Source organism: Silene latifolia, chromosome 5 (genome assembly GCF_048544455.1).
Source record: "Silene latifolia isolate original U9 population chromosome 5, ASM4854445v1, whole genome shotgun sequence".
Lineage (NCBI taxonomy): Eukaryota > Viridiplantae > Streptophyta > Magnoliopsida > Caryophyllales > Caryophyllaceae > Silene > Silene latifolia.
Window position 1 is genome coordinate 29,649,945 of NC_133530.1, and position 23,026 is coordinate 29,672,970.

At 39.9% G+C, this 23,026-nt stretch overlaps 3 protein-coding genes across 4 annotated transcripts; 1 reads left to right on the top strand and 2 right to left on the bottom strand.

Moving 5' to 3' along the window:
* Positions 1-1,581: 1,581 nt before the first annotated feature.
* On the top strand, positions 1,582-11,842 carry LOC141655153 (uncharacterized). Its single transcript, XM_074462245.1, has 3 exons — positions 1,582-2,158; positions 10,193-11,305; positions 11,418-11,842. Exons 1-3 carry the CDS (start codon positions 1,582-1,584, stop codon positions 11,840-11,842), a joined length of 2,115 nt encoding a protein of 704 aa, XP_074318346.1.
* A 35-nt stretch (positions 11,843-11,877) lies between these two features.
* LOC141657159 (FBD-associated F-box protein At4g10400-like) lies at positions 11,878-16,175 on the bottom strand. Its single transcript, XM_074464301.1, has 5 exons — positions 16,018-16,175; positions 15,568-15,664; positions 14,179-15,006; positions 13,920-14,087; positions 11,878-12,878 (listed from the first exon to the last, which is right to left on the bottom strand). Exons 2-5 carry the CDS (start codon positions 15,589-15,591, stop codon positions 12,441-12,443), a joined length of 1,458 nt encoding a protein of 485 aa, XP_074320402.1. The 5' UTR covers positions 15,592-15,664; positions 16,018-16,175; the 3' UTR covers positions 11,878-12,440.
* Positions 16,176-17,712: 1,537 nt separating this feature from the next.
* Positions 17,713-21,645, bottom strand: LOC141657160 (F-box/LRR-repeat protein At3g26922-like). Of its 2 annotated transcripts, XM_074464304.1 has the most exons (6): positions 21,445-21,620; positions 20,995-21,058; positions 20,738-20,880; positions 19,449-20,243; positions 19,190-19,357; positions 17,713-18,344 (listed from the first exon to the last, which is right to left on the bottom strand). In XM_074464304.1, the coding sequence occupies exons 3-6, from the start codon at positions 20,786-20,788 to the stop codon at positions 17,907-17,909; spliced, it is 1,452 nt and encodes a 483-aa protein (XP_074320405.1). In that variant the 5' UTR covers positions 20,789-20,880; positions 20,995-21,058; positions 21,445-21,620; the 3' UTR covers positions 17,713-17,906. The 2 variants fall into 2 exon arrangements, with proteins under 2 accessions (XP_074320405.1, XP_074320403.1); XM_074464302.1 differs by lacking the exon at positions 20,995-21,058 and having other exon boundaries at positions 21,445-21,645.
* Positions 21,646-23,026: the final 1,381 nt, after the last annotated feature.

A 23,026-nucleotide genomic window follows, 5' to 3' on the forward strand; every position in this document is an offset into this window, starting at 1 on the left:
AATTAGGTTAAACAAAACGAATTGATGATGAATATGATAATAAACAGATGGAAATATATCAATCGAATTCCAGAGATCTAATATGAATGAATCGAATCTCTAAAACCCGGATTTGACTTTAATGACGAAAACCCGCAAATATTAATTACTTGGGATTGAAGTCGGGAATTAATGAGATGAATTATATGTTAATGACGATGAACAACATATATGTTAAATTACCGCGTGGATGAAATAAGAACAAACAAAGACGAAAGAAAACAAAAGGACGAAACAACAGAGGACGAAGGAAGAAGAAGAGAAGCAAGAACGGCGGCAACCTCAGGAAGAGGCGTAGCAAGTGCTGCGTCCTTTCCAAGAGGCGCAGCAGTTGTTGCGTCCCTTCTTGACGTCTGTCTCCTGTTAATCCGTAAAAAGGGATTTAAACAAAGGGTTTTAGAAATCGGTTTTAATTGTATTTTCGACATAAATCTTACAATATGATTACAACAATAAATAACAATAAATAAAAGAGAGATTTACACCCTCAGACTTACATGTTTGACGAAACGAGATGAACTAAGTTAACGTTTAGTGATGCTCGACTCGAATGTAGACGAAAGTGCCCTCGTAAGAGGAAATTAAACAGATTGATTAAAGTTGATTATTGTGGAGTTGGTCAAATTGGTCGGTCATGCAAAACGAGGCTGGTACTCAGAAAGATTCGAGCTTACGTGGTCAAAAGTTCAAGCACGTAGACGCCAAAAAGTAAGAACGTGGTCTAGAATGCAAAGGGAGAAGAGAAGGGCGGACACTCGCGTGAGAAATATGTGAGACCGAAGGTCTCTATTTATACTAATCACGGAATTAGGTTTTAGGAAAGGAGAAAAAGATCCGGAAATAACCGACTTAAGTTAAACACGGAAACTTGGACAAAAAGAAAGTCTTGAGGAAAAGGCGCAGCAGGTGCTGCGTCCCTTGGAAGAGGCGCAGCACTTGCTGCGTCCTTTCCTCAGCGGGTTCTTCCTGCGCAAGAAAGCGCGTTTGACAGCCTGTCGTATTTTAGGCATAACTTTCTCTACAAGACTCGGATTAAGGTGATTTCGGTGGCGTTGGAAAGCTAAAGGAAAGATATAGTACTTTCTGTGAAATAGGCCTGACCCAAAAAAGTCGTTATCACCTCGTAAAACGGGCCTAAAGGTCGGGTTATCATTTTAACTAAATGAAATGCACATTTTGTAATGTAAACTTTTAGTTTAGCCTAATGAAGTGACATGGGACTTGAAATGAGATATAATCTCAACATTTATGACATCTTAACCTTAGGTAGACAAAGACATTGCCTTTGACTCGGGATTTGACGGTTTAGGAAATAAAGACGGTTTTTGACCCGGACTCCAAATGTACTCTAATTACTGCCAAAACGATCGTAATGACACCTAGATGACGACCATGAGGTAGACACAAGTATTTGAGCGACCACTTGACGATAAACTTACGAACTGTCACAAATCGTTCCGCGTACCAATCATGCGGCCCAATCATCACCGGGTGGTTTGTGGGAGGTGCAGAAATGAGGTGTCTACACAAGTGTTGATGACTATGGGGTTTGATACGGGTTGGGTTCAGTGTGTTATGGCTTGTGTTACTACTGTGACCTTCTTTGTCCTTATTAACGGGTCTCCTTCGTCTGAATTTCGACCAACTAGAGGATTACGACAGGGTGATCCGTTGTCCCCGTATTTATTTCTCCTTTGCGCGGAGGAGTTGTCCAATATGTTACGCAGGGCTGTCGAAAATCAGACGATACATGGTATTCGGGTTTCGGCCACGGCACCAGCTATCTCACATCTTCTTTTTGCCAATGATAGCATTTTCTTTGTCCGGGCAACGATACATGAAGCTGATGTTGTGAATGATATATTAAGAAAATACGAAGCGGCTTCTGGACAATTGGTAAGCCTAGAAAAGACGACTGTGGTGTTTAGCGGGGGGGTCACTCAAGGCCAACGCGATGCTGTGACGGCTAGATTGGGAGTAGAGGAAGTTGTGGATCATGCCCGTTATCTCGGGCTCCCGACGGTGGTAGGACGGTCTAAGAAGGTGATTACCGATATCATTAGAGACAAGCTTAGCAAAAGATTACAGGGATGGCGCGGGAAAATTTTGTCGAGGGCTGGTAAGGAGGTTCTTATAAAGGTCGTGGCCAATTCACTCCCTACCTATGTGATGAGTGTGTAACACCCCCATATTCAGAGGAGCCTTAACTAGGCCTTCCTTAGCATATAAGGGCGTTACCATCTCGGTTGCCCGAGGAAAGCAGTTACCAAACGTCAATAAAAGAACTATTAAGTTATATTACAAGTGATTCGAAAACAAAATACAATACAAGGTACAACTCAAAGGCTACTCGCTATGACCATCGTATCTCGTGAAGACTCATCCCCGCCCGGACTCCAGGCTATCCACGACATCAACACCGCTTAAGACCGATCGCTCACCATAAGGGATCACGGCGGACACATAACAACAAACAACACACACGGTCGATGCGAGACAAGACGAGACAACCACAAACGACAACACAAACAATGACACCAAATCCCAACCGCAACCTCAACAATCCAACCAAACACATCATCGATCGTCCACCTGGACCCGACCACGCCAGGGGGGGACCGCAGCCGTTCCCACCTAAGCCCCGCTCATCGTACGAGCGATAACCCTGCTCATTAATGTGCACATCCCCTTTCGTGGCGGGTTCCACGAAGGGCGAAACTAGGGCGTGAGATCACTCCCGCAAGTGACCCCACTCAGCCGAGAACGCATCTCGAGAACCATCAACAACACAACCACAAGCACAATTACAAACACAATACAATTACTATGCCAAGCAACCCCAATACTATCACAACGACCGACACACTAGACGATCTACGACAAGAATCGAGTAGGCGAACCTACCTTTACGCATCCGCAACCAATCCATGCCGACAAACACAAAGATCCAAACGCACAAGCAAAGCCTATTACCATCATGCAAATATCTATTACTACAAGCAAAACCCTAACTATGGAAACAAAGGCACGGATGATGATTATGACATACCTATTAGGGAGAGACAAGGCAAAAGACCGCTACCCGACTCAAGGGACGCTCTTCTAAGGCACAAGGATCTTCACAAAGGCTTCCATGGAGGTTTTGAGGTGAAGGGAAGGGAAAGAGGCGGCTGAAGGATAGGAGGAAAGTGGCGAAAGTGATTTGCGGATTTAACAAAACGCGATATAAAACCCCGTCCCAAAAACCAGGCACTCGATCGAGTACCCAACATACTCGATCGAGTAACCCCCTACTCGATCGAGTGCCCTAGCTACTCGATCGAGTAGCCTCTACTCTATCGAGTACCACTCTTAAAACGCACCCCAAGATGGTTTGGCATACTTCCCTAAGGTTACTCCCGCCCCCAAGGACAGTCAACGCTGGTCAAAGGGATCCCTAAAAGGGCGGGTATTACAGTCTTCCCCCCTTAAAAAGAACTTCGTCCCCGAAGTTCAACTCACCTCTCCCGCTCGCGACATGGAAACAACACGACTTTACTAAACTTCCCGGCCAAACCATTGCCTCCTGAAAATACCATCCCCCCCATGTCATCATCATCATCACCGACCACATATAAACCTATCGACTCCTGTCACTATCATGCAAGTTTTATCACAGTCGACCGTTATCTTACATATATATATAAAGCGTCCGACTCGTGATGCGAATCGTCGCTCACGATCTTCCAACATACAATGACAACTATCAAACTGTCAATCGAGAACATGTTTCATATTAATTCCCATGTGGTACCACTAGTGCCACCATGTTACTTGGCAACATGATTCAAATATGATCACACACACTTTGAAGCATTAAAGAAAGAAAGTAAGTCGTTTTTTTTTTTTTTTTAACACATGATACCAACAACATTCTAAACAACTACCAATGACTTTACAATCGAGCAAAACATAATACCGACAACATTATAAATAAGCAAAGCATTATTCAAAAACAGCCTTTTTATTTCGCGACATTACTCTTCCCCTCTAAAAAGGAACTTCGTCCCCGAAGTTCACCACCCAAATATTAACGCGTAATACCTAATACATGTATCTTAATGTTAAAGGAGACCATATTACTTGTTGTGGACATTACTCGCTAATTACTTACTTGTTAAGTTAGAAACCATACGCAAGTTACCGAAATAACTCGTTACTATTGTCGACACATGTTAAAATGGTATGCGCAAACCTAGGTGAAGTTACAATGCTGACAAATAGAATGAAGGAGGCGTATGCGATATTAAAGTAACAAGAAAATGACTACCGCTTCACTAATCGTAACAAGGAATTATTAACGCCTTACTAATTGTGACTAATACGCTTATAAACTTTAAGCACGACTTCCAACATATGAATGTAACCGTTCAAAGGTGTTACTACGCACTAATAACCACATTAAACATTAAACTTACCGTTATAAAACGATGGAACATTTTCAATTTTCAAAAACCCCCTGTAACAGTGACACTCGATCGAGTAAGTATCGCTACTCGATCGAGTAACATGCTACTCGATCGAGTGTGTTGGCTGCTCGATCGAGTAGCCCTAGATCAGAATGTTTCCTTACCTCCTTTCCTGCAGCTACTCGATAGAGTGTGGGGTACTCTGTCGAGTACCTGCAGGTCAAGTATTTTTCATAACCAACGTATAACACACGATTGTCACATAAATTGAGTCGGGATGATGCCCCGACTCTCAATACTCCTGCAAAAAGTTAGAGTAGCAATTCCGGCCTTATGGCCAATCATACAAATCCGACCAAGTCTGAAAAATAAAAGGAAATAACTACCAAAGTCTAACAACAACATTACCATCTAACATCAACGACTATCAACAAATATAAGAGCGAGGAGTATCACTCCTCCTGCTGCTGCTGCTCCAACATCGCCTCATCATCACCACCACCCGAAGTACCAGCTCCTGATGTCCCAATCCCCGCATCCACTCCTGCTCCTGCTCCTCCTGCTCCTGGGCCTGCGTACCATGGAGTCAAGCCGCCGTAAGGGAAGGACTGAGGTGTCCCCCACGTCGACTGCTCCACCCCGTAGGAATGGAATACCCCCAAGTAGTCCCCAACTCCACTCCACCAAACTGGGTGCGGTCCCTCTGTACCTATCCCCTGAGCGTACGCCATCTCGTGCATGTTCCGGAGTGTCAAGGTAGATGACACTCTCTCCGCTAGGTAACTGGATCGCGTCTCCGGGGTGTCAAGGTAAGGGTAATACGGGAAAGGCTGCTGCTGCTGCTGCTGTGCCTCCGGCTGTGGCCTAGTCCCCGAGGCCCTCTCCCTCACTCGACGGGGTCCCCTCACCACTCTGGGTCTCTCCACCCTCTGGACTTCCGCATTCTCGCCCTTCGTCGGCTCCGGCATCTCCTGGAGGATGGTGCCATCAATGAGATAGGTCTGCAGCTGGCGGGGTGTATCCTCATCCTCCTCCTCCTCCTCCTCATCGTCCCCATCCACAGTCACCACTGCCGGCTCCAAGGGCTCTGTGGCTGGGAGGTGCTCAGGAGCTGGAATCTTCATCCAACTCATGCCAAGCACTCTCCACGCTAGGCTACCGTCAGCCAAGGTTCTCAACCATTTCAGGTCGAGATAGTATTCCCGATCCATGGTAGGCACAGGGGTAACTAGAGGCACGTATGCCGAAGAGGCCTCAAAAGAGGTTAGCTTTTCAGCTAACCGAGTGGCAATAGCACCACAGCTCAGGTATCGAGAAGTAGAAGAAGCCATCAGGGCAAGAGCAGCACAAACTATGGAAGGAGCATTAAAGACCACTTTCTTGGCCCGCTCCGGATTGAGGTACGACATCAAAAGTAAGACCTCATGGTTGTTCAACTTACTAATATCTTTTCGGTCATAGAGGAGGTTTGAAAGAGAACGGAGAAATATTCTCAAGGTGATGTGCTGAACGTCATTAATCAGCATATTGCTCGCGGTGGGAGCTTGCTTCCCAGTCAAGCACGGCATTAAGCGGCAGACGCCGCACTCAGCTGGAATGTCAGTGATGGAATCCTTGGGAGGCTTGGCCAACCCAAGGTGAGAGGCAAACAGGTCCATAGTTAACAGGAAACTGGTATTCATCAATCTAAACTCGACAGCCTGACCCGCTGGGTCATAGTTAAAGGAACTCATGAATTCTAGGGTAAGAAAAGGGTAAGTGTGCTTCCTCAGCCGGTACAAACCCGTAAACCCCAAGGTTTCGAATATGTGACGGACATCCGTCTCTATTTCCAACTCTTCCAACACAGCGGTGTCAATACACTTTGTGGGTCTCATCTTGCGTTTTTGTAAAGCTACAAAACGCTCCCTTTGCTTAAAGTCGATAAAAACAACAGAAGGGTACTCAGAAACTGCGGGTACTACCGGTCCACTAGCCTCCCCCCTCTCAAGTGGATCAACCCTTCCCCGTTTACTCTGACGGGTTCCAAGGTTTAGTCTCGGCATCTGCTTTAGACATAAGTTCAAACAATTTATATAAACATGCAAGCATATACTTCATGTAATTTGGGCTCTATATACTTAGTAAGTTTACTAATTCATCAACCAATTCCATATTTGAAGCACATAAATCATGTCACCAAACTTAGTTGCTCAGCTAGATACACACCAATTCTCCAACCATTCTCAGCATGTGAAGCACATAATTCACATTGTTACTTTGGGTATGAAAATAAGTATACATGTTCATTAGCAGTTCCTACGATTTCATCACACAAGTTCATACTATTACTACTCATAAGGCATAGTGGTGAAAGTAATTATCATGATGGCCGCATATGTTCAGCGAATTGAATATCCTAGCATGATTCTAAAGTTACTCCAAACACATTTCCAATCACATATTACTGAATTAAGAGAAATAGTAAGAAATTTCATAGCATATCATCATCACTTCCATATTATGTTTAATAACCCAAACAAATTTTTCAGACGGTCTTTACAGCTGAGACAATTTTGGCATAATTTTCATCATCAATCGTTCCTACTATCATACTGAGGTTCAACTTATACTTATATTGTCAATTACCACATCAATTTTCCAATTCTAAGTCACGAATTTCCCATAAGGCACTTTTAAGACGGAGTTTTAAGGCAACTTTCTAAGGTGATAATCATCAGAATTCACTTTTCCACATGATATAAACAATGTATAGTACTTAATTCCATCATCTAATCAATGTAGAACAATCAAAAATCAATTTCAAATTTGTAACCCTAGAAATTTCGATTTCATCTTTGCAACTTTTCTAATCTAATCTACAGCAATTAATCACCAACAAACATGGAAAAGAGGCATATGAATCATATTTCAACTATCTAAAGCAACTATTACATCATGTGAATCGAAAATTTCAGATTATCTCCTCATTCTAACACATTCAAAGTAACATATCACATAAATTAAGAAGAATCACATACCTTGATTGATTAGTAAGATAAAGAAACGAATTAAACAAGAAAAATCAACCCCAAGAATCACTACTAACCCAAGAGAAAGAGAGGATTTGGGAGAGGTTAAGGGATCTGAGAGTGATATAGGATGGTAGTATGGTTGTGTCGAAATATGGAAGAATAAGAAGAAGAAATAGAAAGGTGAAGGGTTTTAAGAAAACCCGTAGGAATTACTGCACAGTAACCTACTCGATCGAGTGCCTGGGGTACTCGATCGAGTACCACCCTACTCGATCGAGTAGGAGCCAAATCGTCGGGTACCTGCGGGAATTTTCCCACATTCCGACATCTTAGCTTCCTAATTAGATCGAGTGAGGTCTACTCGGTCAAGTAAGCACTCGCACTCGGTCAAGTATAGTTAAGTACCCGATCATAAGTACGAAGTAAGTCGAGAATACCTGCAAAACAACACCACGTGTCGAGTCCAACTAAGTTCGGAATTCGACACTAATTATCGCATTCAATCATGTTTTATAACCATTGTTACACAAGATACAACTCTTCAACAACTAAGAGGCATATCACGTTACGTTATACAAGTTACTCAACTCGGTCTACCTGTCACCGAGTTACATATAAACCTAACCGTGCCATTTTATTACATTTACTTACCTTACATGCTATTACTAAACTCGTGTTTACATCAAATTGAAACGTATAATTAACATTAATTCCCCATATTTACTTATCACACAATTATATACTTTGCAAATCACTTAATCCATTATGTCTTATATGTTATTCTAAGCAATCTATTTTGCATAATTCAAATATTTCGCAGCGGAAAAATTCCAACTAGCTAATAAAGCATATACACATTACCATATTCCGTGATTCGAATTATTACTCATTCATACTATAATTATCATTAATTTCATGACAAACACTTACATGTTCGCTACTCATACTACACATTCAAATGCACACTTTCACGCATCTCCATGACATATAATCTCGTCACATAACTCCTAGCTATCCTATAAACTCACTAACCATCCAACAAGCTTCAATAATCCCGTCACTAATTACCATACTCGGCCCAAACATTACTATCACACCTCTATTAATTCTAACAAAACTTAACCGGAGGTAGCTCCGGCACAATTAACATACATAGCACACATAGACACACGGACTCCACATTCCCATCCCATGTGACTGGCTTAAGTGTCGTGGGGCCAAAATTTTGAAATGAGGGCGCCTACTCACCCAAAATCTAGCATCAGCCGGGGCTCCCATTACACATACACCAGGTTCATTTTATTAGACTCTCTACGTTCATTATGTTCATTTGTTACAGGTTCCAAAATCGTCGCTCTGATACCACTTTGTAACACCCCCATATTCAGAGGAGCCTTAACTAGGCCTTCCTTAGCATATAAGGGCGTTACCATCTCGGTTGCCCGAGGAAAGCAGTTACCAAACGTCAATAAAAGAACTGTTAAGTTATATTACAAGTGATTCGAAAACAAAATACAATACAAGGTACAACTCAAAGGCTACTCGCTATGACCATCGTATCTCGTGAAGACTCATCCCCGCCCGGACTCCAGCTATCCACGACATCAACACCTGCTAAGACCGACTGCTCACCATAAGGGATCACGGCAGACACATAACAACAAACAACACACACGGTCAGTACTGAGACAAGACGAGACAACCACAAACGACAACACAAACAATGACACCGGTCCCCAACGCAACCTCAACAATCCAACCAAACACATCGTTCGATCGTCCACCGGACCACCGCCCCGTGGGGGACCGCAGCCGTTCCCACCTAAGCCCCGCTCATCGTACGAGCGATAACCCTGCTCATTAATGTGCACATCCCCTTTCGTGGCGGGTTCCACGAAGGGCGAAACTAGGGCGTGAGATCACTCCCGCAAGTGACCCCACTCAGCCGAGAACGCATCTCGAGAACCATCAACAACACAACCACAAGCACAATTACAAACACAATACAATTACTATGCCAAGCAACCCCAATACTATCACAACGACCGACACACTAGACGATCTACAGCAACTGAGTAGGCGAACCTACCTTTACGCATCCGCAACCAATCCATGCCGACAAACACAGCATCCAGCGCACAAGCAAAGCCTATTACCATCATGCAAATATCTATTACTACAAGCAAAACCCTAACTATGGAAACAAAGGCACGGATGATGATTATGACATACCTATTAGGGAGAGACAAGGCAAAAGACCGCTACCCGACTCAAGGGACGCTCTTCTAAGGCACAAGGATCTTCACAAAGGCTTCCATGGAGGTTTTGAGGTGAAGGGAAGGGAAAGAGGCGGCTGAAGGATAGGAGGAAAGTGGCGAAAGTGATTTGCAGATTTAACAAAACGCGATATAAAACCCCCGCTGAAAACCAGGCACTCGATCGAGTACCCAACATACTCGATCGAGTAACCCCCTACTCGATCGAGTGCCCTAGCTACTCGATCGAGTAGCCTCTACTCTATCGAGTACCACTCTTAAAACGCACCCCAAGATGGTTTGGCATACTTCCCTAAGGTTACTCCCGCCCCCAAGGACAGTCAACGCTGGTCAAAGGGATCCCTAAAAGGGCGGGTATTACAGAGTGTGTTTAAAATTCCGGCAAATTTCTGTGATGAGGTAAGAGCAATTGTAGCACGCTTCTGGTGGGGACATGACGAGAGCAAGAGAGGAATTCATTGGGTGTCATGGCGGAAAATGGCTCGGCCAAAAGGAGATGGAGGAATGGGGTTTCGGGATTTCAGACAATTTAACCTCGCTCTTTTAGGCAAGCAGGCTTGGAGATTGATAACAAACCCGACTAGCTTGTGGGCTCGATTAATGAAGGCCAGATACTTTCCTAATGACGAATTTATGACAGCTGGGATTGGCTATAATCCTAGCTACACTTGGAGAGGGATTTTGGAAGCAAGAGAAGTGTTGGAGCACGGCCTAAGGAGACGAATTGGTGATGGCACTGCGACGAGGGTGTGGGGTCAGTCGTGGCTTCCCAATACGCATATGGGGCGGATCATTTCACCGTGTCCACAAGGGTTGGAGAACATGTGTGTAGCTGAGCTGATGATGCCGAATGTAGCTGTGTGGGATGGGGATAAATTGAACCAACTTCTACTTCCTATCGATGTTCAGCGAGTCCTTGATATTCGGATTAGCCCGAATAAACCACCTGACATATGGTTTTGGGATTTTAAGAAAGATGGTTTGTATACGGTGAGGAGTGCGTATAAGATGCTGGTGGGTGATCTGGGAGATATGGCGGGAGGCTCGAACTGGGCTAGAGGGAGATGGCTCTGGAATCGGCTTTGGAAACTTTCAGTTTGGCCCCGTGTGAAGCTCTTCTTCTGGCAACTGTGTAGTGAAGCGCTCGCCACAAGAGCTAACATCGCTGCCCGAGTTGGAGGTGAGTACTCTCTTTTCCCTTTTTGTCATTCTAATCTTGAGTCGAGTCTTCATTTATTTCGGGATTGTGGGGTGGCAAAATGGGTCTGGGATGGCTTGGGGTTGGGCGAAATGACGGAAGGTAGGGGAGAGGATGTTAAGGAATGGGTGGAGGGGTATTGGAAGAATATGTGCATGGAGGAAGGGGCTAAGTTAATGGTAGGGTGTTGGGCTATATGGGAACATCGCAATAAGGTAGTTTTCGATAATGCGGAGGTGGCTCCGGAGGGGGTGGTAAGACGGGCGACTGATGTCATTCACGAGGGTGCTGGGATTGAGAGGATGAGGCCTGAAGGGTGGAGACCGGCGCGTGAGTTTTGTCAAAATCAATGTGGATGCGGGAGTGAAGGAGGGTGAAGGGGTCGGTACGGGGGTTGTATGCCGCGACATTAATGGCTATGTGATATGGGGTGTGTCGATAGGACGGGACCAGTGCTGGGAGGTTCCTTTTGCAGAAGCTACCGCAATTATGGATGGGCTTGAAGAAGCAGCTGCGCGAGGAATCCGAAAGGTGAAAATCGAAAGTGATTGCTTACCGGTTATAGAAGCTATCCGAGAAAAACCGCTGGGTCGAAGCATGTTTCATCAACTTTTGGATGATATTGTCACTTTTAGTTCAAACTTCGAGTCTGTTATTTGGTCTTATGTTAGTCGAGTCAATAACTGTGTTGCCTTTAGTTCAAACTTCGAGTCTGTTATTTGGTCTTATGTTAGTCGAGTCAATAACTGTGTTGCACATGGTTTAGCTCATCGTGTTCCACGTGTCGTAGGAAAGGTTGTATGGGAGGATGGTCTTCCACCTTCTATTAACATTGCTGTTGCTTTTGATCGTTTATTAATTGAGTAATGCCGCTAGGCATTTTCCTTCAAAAAAAAAAAGTGTGAAAATCAAAAAATATCTCACTTGAAAGCGCTTTTTGTAAACGTCGTACTAAAATTATTACAAATAGATGGGTAGCATTACAACATTAGATGGGTGGCATTACAACATTACAACTCAGAAATGATATCCGTCACTCCAAAGTGACGGATACGTGCCGTCTTCAATGAGATGAATTACAACTCAGATGAATTGTTGAAATCATGACTTCCATAGTTTCGTTTAAACCGGTACAAAATCGGACACTCGGACAGCCTAGATGGATTCACGGAGTAAGTTTGTCAAAGATCTGCACCAAAACCTACTTGAACAACCTTTAGGTAGACTGCTCCAATCTCAAGATCTTCAAGATTCACACAACTTAGCAGGGCCAAATGCTCCAATTAGTAAGAGTAGACCTTCATAGTGTTCAAGATCACTCAACCATACACATACGGCCGTCTGAAGATCGAGGTCCAGTAGGTTATCATCTCAAAGTGCACTGAACTTATCCCGGATGAAAAAGAAGATTGAGATTAATTATCAAATAATTCGTGATTTGGAAACCCCGAAAACACCAGGTGTATCAAGAAACCCAGAAAACATCAGGCATGTCCACTACACCAACATGAACATTTGGTGGCAGAAGTTTGACTAGTTTACGAGCTCGCCTCTTTATCGTACTGATCTTTTCTACGTCCTTCACTTGCCTACAGGCTTCGATTTCGACAATATCTCGAGGATTTAATATGAGTGTCTCAAAAGAACTAGCACAAGCTATTATGTCCAATGCACACCTAACATCGACATCACACCCTCGAAATCCGACAACTTCCAATACCCTGAGATTTCGATGCCTCTTATAATTTTTATCATTGCGCTCCAATAAATCGACCACGTTCTTTTTCTGGGCTTCTGGATATGAATTTTTATATATTGTTATCTCGGCATTTTTCCCATCCTCAAGCTCAATTTCTTGCAGTAGGTTAGCCTCGTCGTCTAAACTTGAAGGTTCCAAAGTTGGCTGCAGGGACATTTACTCAGGGCTTTAAATTATGAACTAAATAAGTGACAATAGGCGCGTGTTTTGAACATAAAAAATTTCGGAAAAAATAAATAATAATTAGAGTTTGAAAGGGCATTCTACACAGGAGCCACTGAATTGAAATGAACTTGAATGAATCGGTCATATCATCAGGACACTGGACATCAAAGTCACAGTGCTGATATAATTTATTGAACATCATCCTAGTTCCATTTTATTGATCATTAGCTACAAGGTCATCCTGCTGTAAAATGTATGGTTGATAAAAAAAATGACAGGACTCAATAACCCGACAAGGAAGTTGCCGGTTTGGTCACTTACTTAAAGAAAGGTTTTAAATCAAAATCAAAAACCAAGATTAACACACGCAGCCAAAGCACTGATACCACAAGTAAAAACCAAATAACACTTGCGCAAGATTCTAAATTAAAATCATAACCTAGAGTTACGCACACAGCCAAAGCAAAGGCAATGACACGATCCAATAACCCGACAAACAAGTCGCAGGTTTGGTCACTTTCTTTAAGAAACGTTCTAAATGAATTGCCAAGATTAACACACACACACACACAAACCAAAGCACCGATACCACAAGCTATGTTACTCAGACATTTTCCTTTGGTGGCTTGTCGTGTGTCTAACACTTGGAAGCGTCCGACACGACATGACACTACGATGTTTCATTTTAGACCAAAATACTGAAAATTCAGCAAAAAAAAATAACAGTGTCCGACACGTGTCATGTCAGACTCGTGCAACCAAGTCAGAGTAACATAGACCACAAGTAAAAACCAAATAACACTTAGAAAGATTCTAAATTAATTCAAAACCTAAAACAACGCACGCAGCCAAAGCAAGGCCAAACACCAATTCCACAAGTTAAAACAAAATAGCATAGATTTGATTGCTGATTGTAATTGACAGCAATACATTAAAGCGGGCAGGGGAAGCAGATATAGTGTCAATTACTGCTAAACACATTTGAAAAATTGCATGTAAATTCAGAGATAGGTATATTACTTGTATCTTAAGTTCACGCAACATTGGGCACGCATGTATGAAGAATTTGATAAACACAAGGGACGGCTTCAAGTAGCCAAGGGTCAAAATGAGCTGCTTGACATTGGGGAAAAGCTCTGAAGGGGGGCAAAATTGTCCGTAAAGTTCACAATACTGGAAAAGATTTATCTGCAAAGCAAGAAATTGGTACATGTCATCAAGAGTGAGGAGAACATATTCCAGTTCTGAAGAAAGGACAGAATTACGATTCAATACTCACAGATGGGAAAAGGGAAAGCTTCGTCAGCTGCTTGGGTAAGTGTGAAATTCGCTCCAAGATAGGAAACGGGTACATGCAACTTTTCCCATCAAAGTCTGCTTCAACAAGCTTTGGAACCCTTTTAAACACCATGTGTGTCAAGACGCATTTACGAGTGTCTTTAAAATGGAAACTGATCAGATTGACTGCATCAATCTGAAGCTGTTTCAGATTGACACAATTTATCAAGGTCAAATGCTTCAATTTATCTGACACGATGTTCAATCTGTGCAGAGTCTCTGAACTGTTCACACACAATTGTTCCAAGAGGTGGCAATGCAACAATATAAATTCTAACACTTCTTCACTTATTTCAACCCATGACAGACGGAGCGATTTAAGGTTGACGATGCCATTATTCTGAGGATGCTTCAAAATATCCAATCCTAGAGAGAACCTTGAAGTGTCTCTGGAACCTAGAAGGTTCAAGTCCAAGTCCAGGTCCTCAACTCTTTTTGAAAAGGCAAATCGGGCCCATTTCTCAACTTGGCTCACCTCACTGCCCCATGAAGAACAGAAAAAAACTCTAAACTTGCTAAGATAGAGACCACGATGTCCATAAACGACTTGATTAACCCAATTTATGTATCTTTGCGGTTCGGAATTGTCAGATAACGACCAACCCCAAGAATATGGGAACAAAACTTCAGTATCAAAGTCGAGAACAGTGAGCCATGTCCACAAGTATTTCCACCTTTTTGCAAGTACACTGGTTTTCACAGCATTTTTCAAGTCTAATGTGGAAAGAACTTTGAGCAAAATATCATCTGGAAGTTGACTAATCTTGTCCTGTATGGAAAAGAAGTTTGGCATTATTAACTGAAACAAACACTTGCAATACGTATGAGCACACACAAGATTTAAACCAGTTCAAGCAACCACCATACAGAAAGTTTCAGAAACTGACTTAACCCAAGAGACAGACATACAACTTTAAGTTTCTTTGAATTAGAAACTTGAGTTCAACAGCGAATACATTTTCACTTAAATTTTTAATTATTAGGAAGGCTTCATCTTTTTCAGTTACTAACTGAACAGTCTTTGCATGCTTTTGGTTGTCAATGAAACAAATTTTGAAATTTTGAAATACAGAAAAAAAAAAAAAATCAACACATACAAAACTAAACAAACTTGATTTTAATTTGTCATTGAATTTAAGATAAAGAATCCTCCTTCTCTCTAGCATGCTACATCTAATCTTAATAAGTGACGAAATACACACTAAAAACAGCAGAAAAAACGAAAGCAAAACATATAATGTTACCAATTGATGTGAGGAGTTGATAGTAAGTGTGATGAAGTAGACACTAAAAGCAGCAGAAAAAATGAAAGCAAAACGTAAGATGTTACCAATTGATGCTGAGGAGTTGCCATAACAAGCTCTCAGATGCTTGATTTTGATTCCGGTTGCAAATTCCACAACTGTTGTTCAATCAAGTCCGTAACTCTGGATTCGAAACCAGTAAAAAAAATTGTGAGAAAGACGAAAACTTTGATAAAAATAAGGCTTCAAACCAGTTGCAACTAGTATTTGCTAGTCCCATGGAATTCCCGTTTTTATACAGCGAAGCGAATCCAACGTGGTATACTGAATTTGTTTGCACAAATATTATACCCTAATTAAAGACTACAATCAGCTATTTTGGACAACAACAATCCCTAATAACCCAGAAGCTTTAATTTACAAACAAATAAGTTTTTGATAATAAGCCCTAGATTAACCCAGAAAATGAACCCTAATTTTAACCATCTTACCAAAAAAAAAAGAAAAATTAAAACGAATGAAATCTAATAACTTACTTCTTTATGTGAGAAAAACGAGGTACCGTGTAAGACTTAAGTGCGATGAGGTTTTGACACGATAATGAGGGAGGGAGATGATGAAGATATGAAGGAGGCAGTGATTTCTGTTGGGGATTCAAACAGTTGAAACGTGTAAATGAGGTTTAAGGGTGATTTGTAGGCCCTTAAAGCATATACATTGAAGAGTATGTCCTCTTCCTCTTATTTCTTCTCTTTTCTTCTATTCTTTTGACACCTCATTTTCCATTATTTTCATTCTCTTCTTAACATTTTCTCTATTTTTTTCCCACATCAAAGAGGATCCTTTTATTCATCCTCTCTCAAATTTTTTATGACCAAAAAATAAAAAAGAAACATATTACATGACACATGGTAGATGAGGGATGACTAGTGGCACAAGAAAGTGGGTTATTTCCTCAAAAATAGAGGAAGTCTTCCTCTTCCTCTTCAAAGAGAATGTTAAGAGTATATACCCACATTGAAGAGGACATCCTCTTAGATGAAAGAGAATGCTAAGAGGATGATCCATCCTTTTCAATGTGGATGCTCTTACACTGTTCAATTCGGTTCACCGAACGGGGGCCCAAAAGGGTTGGGGGCCTCATTTGGAAACAATTCTACTTAGTGTATAAACATTCTATAATGTAATCATCCTTCCTTTGGCATAATGGTATTGGGCCTAGGAGTAAACAACTTTGAATTTCGACGGGGTGGTCCTGGGCTCGATTCTTCATATTGTAATTTTTACATTAATTATTTTTGGTTTTTTTGCCTTCCATTTCCATTTTCCACCTCATTCTCGTACATACCAATAGGCTCTGAAACTAGATGAATGATGACCCAGTCAACTAATTAATCATTTTCTTTTTTACATTAGTTACTTTAATTAATTATTTTAGTTTAGACTTTACTAATCTCTTGTTTCACATTCGTAAATTTTAAAAGTTCATTCGTATGAAGTCTCCTTCAATAATTAAAGCAAATTCACCATTTTAGTGTAAGTTACTTGAAAACTTTATCACTTTAAAAAAATTGTTCGTGTTACATAAGACCGTCGAACACTCTTCTTTTACTTTTACCTCTATTTTAATTGGGGTGAAAACTTTCTTAAGTTAAGACGGTCTTAAATACGAATAGTGTTAAAAAAATGGGTCATCTCCTAAAAAAAACAACTATTACAAACATGTTATTATCGATGATGCACTTATCGTAAGGGCCTCCACCTAATAATTGGAACAGGGCCTCTAAATTCTCGGGGCCGCCCCTGACAATGATTACTAGTTATTAGGTATGTTGATTATTTTAAAATTAAGTTATAGAACATTATTAAATAGGTGTTTTGAAGTTTAAATTCGGATGTCACATAATTCTAAAAAAATAAAATATCCTAATTTCTTATGATCTCTTAATACTTACTTGATTCTAAACATTAAGTACTAATTATCACAAGTGTAAGGAAATCGGAGCGCTTTGATAGCCCTTATTATTAATATAAAGATAAGTGTGAAATTAATGAATAGTTTACATTAGTTGTATTTTGTAATGGGAAGTAAAACAAATGTAACTATTAATGTAAACTATTTTTTTTTTTATTGATGTAAACTATTGACTTAGACGGATGGAGTATATAGTATTTTGTTTGAACCATATACGTTGTAAACTATTGACTGAGACGGATGGAGTATATATTTTGTTTGAACCATATACGTACCTGTTCCAATGATTATTGCCAAAAAAAACACGAGGTGCATACGCGTTCCAAGCATAAATAAGGAAACCCGGAAAACACCAGGTGTATCCAATACACGGACAAAGCATAATCCCAAAAGAGAAATAACCCTGATACAAAAACAAAGTTATAAATAAGCCTGATTCTCCCAGTTATATCAAGAAAACCAGAAAATATCAGGCATCACCCCTACACCAACATGAACATTTGGTGGCACAAGTTTGGCTAGTTTACAAGCTCGCCTCTTTATCGTACTTATCTTTTCTATGTCCTTCTCTTGCCTAGGTAGTCCGATTTCAATAACAGATTGAGGATTTAATATGAGTGTCTCAAAAGAACTAGCACAGGCTATAATGTCCAATGCACACCTAACATCGTCATCACGCCCCCGAAATCCGACAACTTCCAGTACCCTGAGATTTCGATGGCTCTTATGATTTTTATCATTGCGCTCCAATAAACCGGCCACATTTTCTTTATGGGCTTCTGGATATGAATTTTTATTTATTGTTATCTCGGCATTTTCCCCATCCTCAAGCTCAATTTCTTGCAGCAGGTTAGCCTCCTCACCTAAGCTTAAAGTTCCAATGACTGGCTGCAGGGACATTTACACAGGTCTTTAAATTATGAACTAAATAAGTGTGATAATAGGGAGTGTTTCTTAAACATTAAATTTTTGGGGAAAAAAAAATAATTACAGTTCGAACGGGTATTCTACGCAGGACCCACTCAATTGCAATGAACTTGGGTGAATCGGGAATAACATCAGGACATCGGAGATCAGACTCAGAGTGCGGAGATAGTTTGGCCATCATACTAGTTCCGTTTTATTGATCATTAGCTATCGACCAACAAGCTTAACATAAGACCATCCTGCTGTAAAATGTATGGTTGATAAAAAAAGACACGACCCAATAACCCGAAGAAGAAGTTGCCGGTTTGGTCACTTACTTTAAGAAAGGTTTTAAACCAAAATCAAAAATGACACACGCAGCCAAAGCATCGATAGCTCAAGTAAACCAAATAACACCCGAGAAAGATTCTAAATTAAAATCAATAGCCTAGAATTACGCACGCAGCCAAAGCAAAGGCAATGACACGATCCAATAACCCGACAAGGAAGTCACAGATTTAGTCACTTTCTTTAAGAAACGTTTTAAATCAATAACCAGGAATAAGACAAACACACAAAAGCACCGATACCACAAGCAAAAACCAAATAGCACTTTAGAAAGATTCTAAATTAAGATCAAAACCTACGCACGCAGCCAAAGCAAGGCCAAACACCAATTCCACAAGTTAAAACAAAATAGCATAGATTTGATCGCTGATTGTAATTGACAGCAATACATTAAAGCGGGCAGGGGAAGCAGATATAGTGTCAATTACTGCCAAACACATTTGAAAAATTGCATGTACATTCAGAGAGAGGTATATTACTTGTATCTTAAGTTCACGCAACATTGGGCACGCATATATGAAGAATTTGATGAACACAAGGGACGGGTTCATGTGCTTGAATGTCAAAATGAGCCACTTGACATTGGGGAAAAGCTCCGGAGGGGGGCAAAATTGCCGGTCAAGTTCACAATAGAGGAAAATATCGATCTGCGATGCAAAAAATTGGCACATGTCATCATGAGTGAGGAAAACATATTCCAGTTCTGAAAAGAGGAGAAAATTACGATTCTATACTCACAGATGGAGAAAAGGAAAGCTTCGTCAGCTGCTTGGGTAAGTGTGAAATTCGCTCCAAGATAGGAAACGGGTGAATGCAACTGTCCCCGTCAAAACTTGCTTCAACAAGCTTTGGAACCCTCTTAAACACCATGTGTGTCAAGACGCGTTCACAATTGTCATTAAAATGGAAACTGATCAGATTGACTGCATCAATCTGAAGCTGTTTCAGATAGATGCAATTTATCAAGGTCAAATGCTTCAATTTATCTGACACGATGTTCAATTTGTGCAGAGTCTCTGAACTCTTCACATACAATTGTTCCAAGAGGCGGCAATGCAACAGTATAAATTCTAACACTTCATCACTTAAATTAACCCATGACAGACGGAGCGATTTAAGGTTGACGATGCCATTATTCTGAGGATGCTTTAACAAGTCCAATCCTAAAGAGAATCTCGGACTGTTTGTGGAAGGTAGAAGGTCCAAGTCCAAGTTCTCAACTCTTTTTGAAAAGGCAAACCGAGCCCATTTCTCAAGTTGGCTCATGTCGCTGCCCAATGAAGAACGGAGAAAAACTCTAAACTTGCTAATATAGGGACCACGTTGTCCATAAAGTACTTGATTAACCCAATTTATGTATCTTTGCAGTTTGAAATTGTCAGACAAAATTTTATAATCAAAGTCGAGAACAGTGAGCCATGTCCACAAGTATTTCCACCTTTTTGCAAGTACGCTGGTTTTCACAGCATTTTTCAAGTCTAATGTGGAAAGAACTTTGAGCAAAATATCATCTGGAAGTTGACTAATCTTGTCCTGTATGGAAAAGAAGTTTGACATTATTAACTGAAACAAACACTTGCAATACGTATGAGCACATACAAGATTTAAACCAGTTCAAGCAACCACCATACCGAAAGTTTCAGAAACTGACTTAACCCAAGAGACGGACATACAACTTTAAGTTTCTTCGGATTAGAACCTTGAGTTCAACAGCGAATACATTTTAAGTTAAATTTTTAATTATTAGGTTAGGAAGGCTTCAACTTTTTCAGTTACTAACTGAACAGTCTTTCTGACTACATCCAACTAGTCGATGTCATGCTTGCTTTTGGTACTCAATGAAAACAAATTTTGATACAACAACAATACCCCAGTGCCTCAAAGGCTTCCGTAAATTGCGGGGTAAGGGGGGCCTTACCCTTGTGTTAGAACACAAAGAGGCTGTTTACAATTGATGCAGAGGAGTTGATAATAAGTGGAGACAATAAAAGCAGCAGAAAAAGCGAAAGCAAAACGTAAAATGTTACCAATTGATGCAGAGGAGTTGATAATGAGTGTGAAGTAGACACTAAAGCCATAACAAGTGACTGTATTATTACTCCTCTCAGATGATTGATTTTACTTCCGGTTGCAAATTCCACAATTGTTGTTCAATCAAGTCCGTGTAACTCTGGATTCGAAACCAGTAAAAAAAGTGAGAAAGACGAAAACTTTGATAAAAATAAGGCTTCAAACCAGTTGCAACTAGGATTTGTATTTAGCAGGCGAAAAAAATTGAACTCACAGTATTACTCCTCTCAAATGTTTGATTTTGCCTTCTCTTGCAAATTCCACAAATTCCACTATAACTGTTCTATAAAGTGACAAAGATGAAAACTTTGACAAAAATAAGGCTTAAAAACCAGTTGCCGAACTAAGATTTATATTTAGACAGTTCATAGACTATACCACCATTGTTAATACAACTACAATTGGTGGTATAGTTTTTGAGCTTTATAATAAAGCAATTGAAGTTTGTTATAGAGTTTATGTTTTGAAAAAATTGCATATAAGCAAAGATAGATTAGAGTTTCGGTATGGTTGTTTAATGTTATTGTACCTCTAGATGTATAACCCTTGTTTCGAGGGACAAGTAAAACAATAAAGTAAACTACAAAAATTCAAAAATTTGTTTGGGGAAGATGAAGATGACAAGTACAAATAATGAAAATAAAGCAAAGGTTAAGAAGGTTACCTATTGATGCAGAGGAGATATAATTGAAGACTAAATTAAATTACTGTGTCATCATTAGCCGTCGCTTTTTCTACCCCTGAAGATTAAATTAAAAAGGGTAAGATTTGTAGAAGACGGTTTGAGGAAGATAGGTTGGTTAAGGAGAAAGTTGAAAGAAAGGTGTGATTTTTTTTTTTTTTTTTGAAAAACTACCTTCTGCTTATGGAAGGCAAATGTCGCTTTAGCTTATATTGTCGTCATATTAACAAAAGGGTCTTGATATGGCTACCTCTACTTACCATTAATTTTTTTTTCATTAAATAAAATTACTTAAAGTTTCATAACCCATAAATTTATCATTAATATATTTTTCTATGACATATCTTAAAATTACGACGAAATAAATTTTGAGACAAATTCACTACTCCCGCTATTAATATTTTACTCTCATTAATGAAACAATAGTAATAACATTTCACTACTTGCTCGTAGTCATTGTTACTTTCACTACTCCCGCCGTAATTATTGTTACTGTCACTACTGCCGCATTAATATTGATAATTTCACTACTCCCGCCGTAATTATTGTTACTTTCACTATTGACGCATTAATATTGATTATTTCACTACTCCCGTTGTTGTTTCTACCACTTTCACTAATCTCGCTGATAATATTGTTACTTTTACTATTCAAATGAGTGATTACTATCATATAACTATATCCAATGTTACTACGATTCTTTTCTTTACTGACGAAATTACTTTTACTACTTAGGCATGCAATTTTAAGATGATTATGCATTAAATCAAATCGAAAGAATTATGCAACATTATATATTATGGAATCTAACTTGAATTATTTATAACCTACTTATTATATTTTTGTATGTTAAATAATTAATATCTATACATCTAATAAACTATAAAGTTTAATAAAATTGTATAGAGATTTAGGATCCGGTGAGAACGATCACTCGGTGAGAACGGTGAGAACGCACTATAAACATTAGAATACAAGGTATACTTCTCTATTTTTTTTTTTAATTTTTTTTTTTTACCAAATCTCAGATACGCTTTTTTCTATCATAGATACACTTTTTTTACCAGAATTCTATATACACTTTTTAATAATGTAGATACATTTTTTTTTTTTTTTTTTTTACGAAATCTCAGATACGCTTTTTTCTATCGTAGATACACTTTTTTTTTTTCCAAAAATCTATATACACTTTTTAATAATGTAGATACACTTTTTTTTTTTACCAAATCTCAGATACACTTTTGACTATCGTAGGTACATTTTTTATCAGAATTCTATATACACTTTTTAATAATGTAGATACACTTTTTTTTATACTAGGTACACTTTTTATCGAAAATTCTATATACACTTTTTTAGAATATAGATACACTTTATTCTACTACTTTATTCTACTGTACATACATTTTTTTCATGCATTCTATAATTGTTAAGAATGTAAATATATTCGATATTATAATTAACGCATCTAATGTCCCATTTTATCCATCACATTAACACATTGAACTCACTAGCAACCTAGGACGTCATAACTACAATAATCGGAGATCTCGTGGTAGTGTGA

Excerpts from the sequence above, each read along its gene's own strand:
- LOC141657159 (XM_074464301.1), bottom strand. The coding sequence starts at position 15,591 with ATGGCAACTCCTCAGCATCAATTG. Across the intron at positions 14,088-14,178 it reads AGCTTTCCCTTTTCCCATCT|ATAAATCTTTTCCAGTATTG; the intron begins GTGAGTATTGAA and ends CTTGCTTTGCAG. Across the intron at positions 12,879-13,919 it reads TGCGTGAACTTAAGATACAA|CCAACTTTGGAACCTTCAAG; the intron begins GTAATATACCTA and ends ATGTCCCTGCAG.
- LOC141657160 (XM_074464302.1), bottom strand. The coding sequence starts at position 20,788 with ATGGCTTTAGTGTCTACTTCACACTCATTATCAACTCCTCTGCATCAA. Across the intron at positions 19,358-19,448 it reads AGCTTTCCTTTTCTCCATCT|ATCGATATTTTCCTCTATTG; the intron begins GTGAGTATAGAA and ends TTTGCATCGCAG. Across the intron at positions 18,345-19,189 it reads TGCGTGAACTTAAGATACAA|CCAGTCATTGGAACTTTAAG; the intron begins GTAATATACCTC and ends ATGTCCCTGCAG.
- LOC141655153 (XM_074462245.1), top strand. The coding sequence starts at position 1,582 with ATGGGGTTTGATACGGGTTGGGTTCAGTGTGTTATGGCTTGTGTTACT. Across the intron at positions 2,159-10,192 it reads GAAAATTTTGTCGAGGGCTG|CACGCTTCTGGTGGGGACAT; the intron begins GTAAGGAGGTTC and ends GAGCAATTGTAG. Across the intron at positions 11,306-11,417 it reads TGAAGGGTGGAGACCGGCGC|GACGGGACCAGTGCTGGGAG; the intron begins GTGAGTTTTGTC and ends GTGTGTCGATAG.